The sequence below is a fragment of the Habropoda laboriosa genome, unplaced genomic scaffold, assembly GCF_001263275.1.
Source record: "Habropoda laboriosa isolate 0110345459 unplaced genomic scaffold, ASM126327v1 scaffold6269, whole genome shotgun sequence".
NCBI lineage: Eukaryota > Metazoa > Arthropoda > Insecta > Hymenoptera > Apidae > Habropoda > Habropoda laboriosa.
This window is the reverse complement of record NW_017106173.1, coordinates 96,040-97,819: the sequence shown is the minus strand read 5'-3', so window position 1 is coordinate 97,819 and position 1,780 is coordinate 96,040. Positions and strand designations below refer to the sequence as shown.

The window sequence follows — 1,780 nt, the reverse complement described above, 5'->3', positions numbered from 1 at the left end:
AACATAAAAGACTTTTACTTATATGGAATAATGGAAAAAGGTAATAATTTCCGCCTAGCACCGCAACGTATCAAATTAAACGGTGAATTCACCAAAGAAGAATTACTGCAAAAGATTGGAGAGATGGAATGAATATTCTTGCTATATTTGACGGGATAAGTGTTGGTCGTGTTGCATTGGAAAGAGCATCGATCAAAGTTGATAATTATTATCGTGCAGAAATAGACAAACATGCAAATATTGTTGCAAGTAGTCATTATCCAGATGATATTAATTTTGGTGATGTTATTAAATGGCGTGAATGGGATTTAGATTGGGCTAGTATTGATCTATTGATCGGTGGTAGCCCATGTCAGTCATTTAGTATAGCTGCAGCGATAACTGGGAATAGAAATGGTTTAGATGGGAAAAGCGGATTGTTTTATATATATCTGGATATTTTAAATCACATTAAAAGTCTTAATCCAAATATTAGGTTTATGCTTGAAAATGTAAAGATGAAGAATGAGAGTAAGAAGCAACTAGATGAATATTTGGGAGTTAAGGGTAAATACTTTAATTCAGAGCTAGTCTCATTTCAAAAAAGACCTAGATATTACTGGACAAATTGGGATTGGGATTTACCAGTTGATAAAAAAATATCATTTCAGGACTATAAACAAGATGGAGACTTATCGAAATATAAAGTGAAAGAAACACCTAGTCGCATAAAGATGTGGAGTAATGGCAAAGGAAGAAAAAATGGTTTTGGTGCTTGTGCTAATGTAACATATAGCGATAAGATTTACTGTCTTACTACAAAGCAAGACAGATGCCCTAACAGTGGTTTAATAGAGTATGATGGCTTCTGTCGTTACTTAACCCAAAATGAGTTAGAAATAGCCCAAACACTACCAACTGGATATACTTCATGTGTTTCATACAACCAAGCACAGAAAGTTCTGGGTAACGGATGGACTGCAGATGCGATAGCTCATATTTTTAGAGGAATAGAATGTGGATAATATTGTTTGTTGTATACTTAATAAACAATAGGGTTAAATTATAAAACGATACTCACACACACCATAAGGAAATAATTCAGCAAGAATTAAATCAAAAATCCGTATTGTGCAGATTGGTTAGATGGTAGAGGTTTTGTTCCTAACTTTATAAGTAGACAATTTGGTGAAATAATTGATATTAAAGATGAAGTTTTATATGATGTTAATTATGGAACAAATTGTCTTGTTGAGACTTTAGCTGGCACTTACTGGATTTCAACAGAATGTTTGGAATTATCTAATTAGGAACTATTTTATGAATCGTTATTTAGAACAAATTGAGAAGTTAAGTTGGATTATCAGAAATTGGATTTTAATAAATCAAGAGCCTATAATTGCAAAAGAAGATTACTACAATACTTTTGGAGATAATTTAAATATTAAACATGGCTTATGTGCTAATGCAAAGTTCAATGGTATTCCTAAATATGTTAGAGAAGAGATGTTCAGGACATACAAGAACTGGAGTGGTAGTTATAATTACCCATTATCTGATTTTGAGGATTATTCTTACATTTTCAACTTTACAGACACTAAGGAAAGACTAGATTTAGCAAAACACTGTCTAAACTTCCTAAATAATCGTGTAAAGTTATACGACATTCAAATTAGAAAATTAGATTTCATTATTGAAAATTGGGAATTAATTGAAATCAAACCTGCAGTTGTTTATTTTGAATTCTTTGATGAATTTGGAGATAATTTAAACTTTTTACATGGTTTATGTAGGAATTGTG

At 31.5% G+C, this 1,780-nt stretch overlaps 1 protein-coding gene across 1 annotated transcript; it reads left to right on the top strand.

Annotated features, from left to right (window-relative positions):
* The first annotated feature begins 128 nt into the window (after positions 1-128).
* Positions 129-1,289, top strand: LOC108578294 (DNA (cytosine-5)-methyltransferase 3A-like). The gene is made up of 2 exons (XM_017941595.1): positions 129-996; positions 1,117-1,289. The coding sequence occupies exons 1-2, from the start codon at positions 129-131 to the stop codon at positions 1,287-1,289; spliced, it is 1,041 nt and encodes a 346-aa protein (XP_017797084.1).
* Positions 1,290-1,780: the final 491 nt, after the last annotated feature.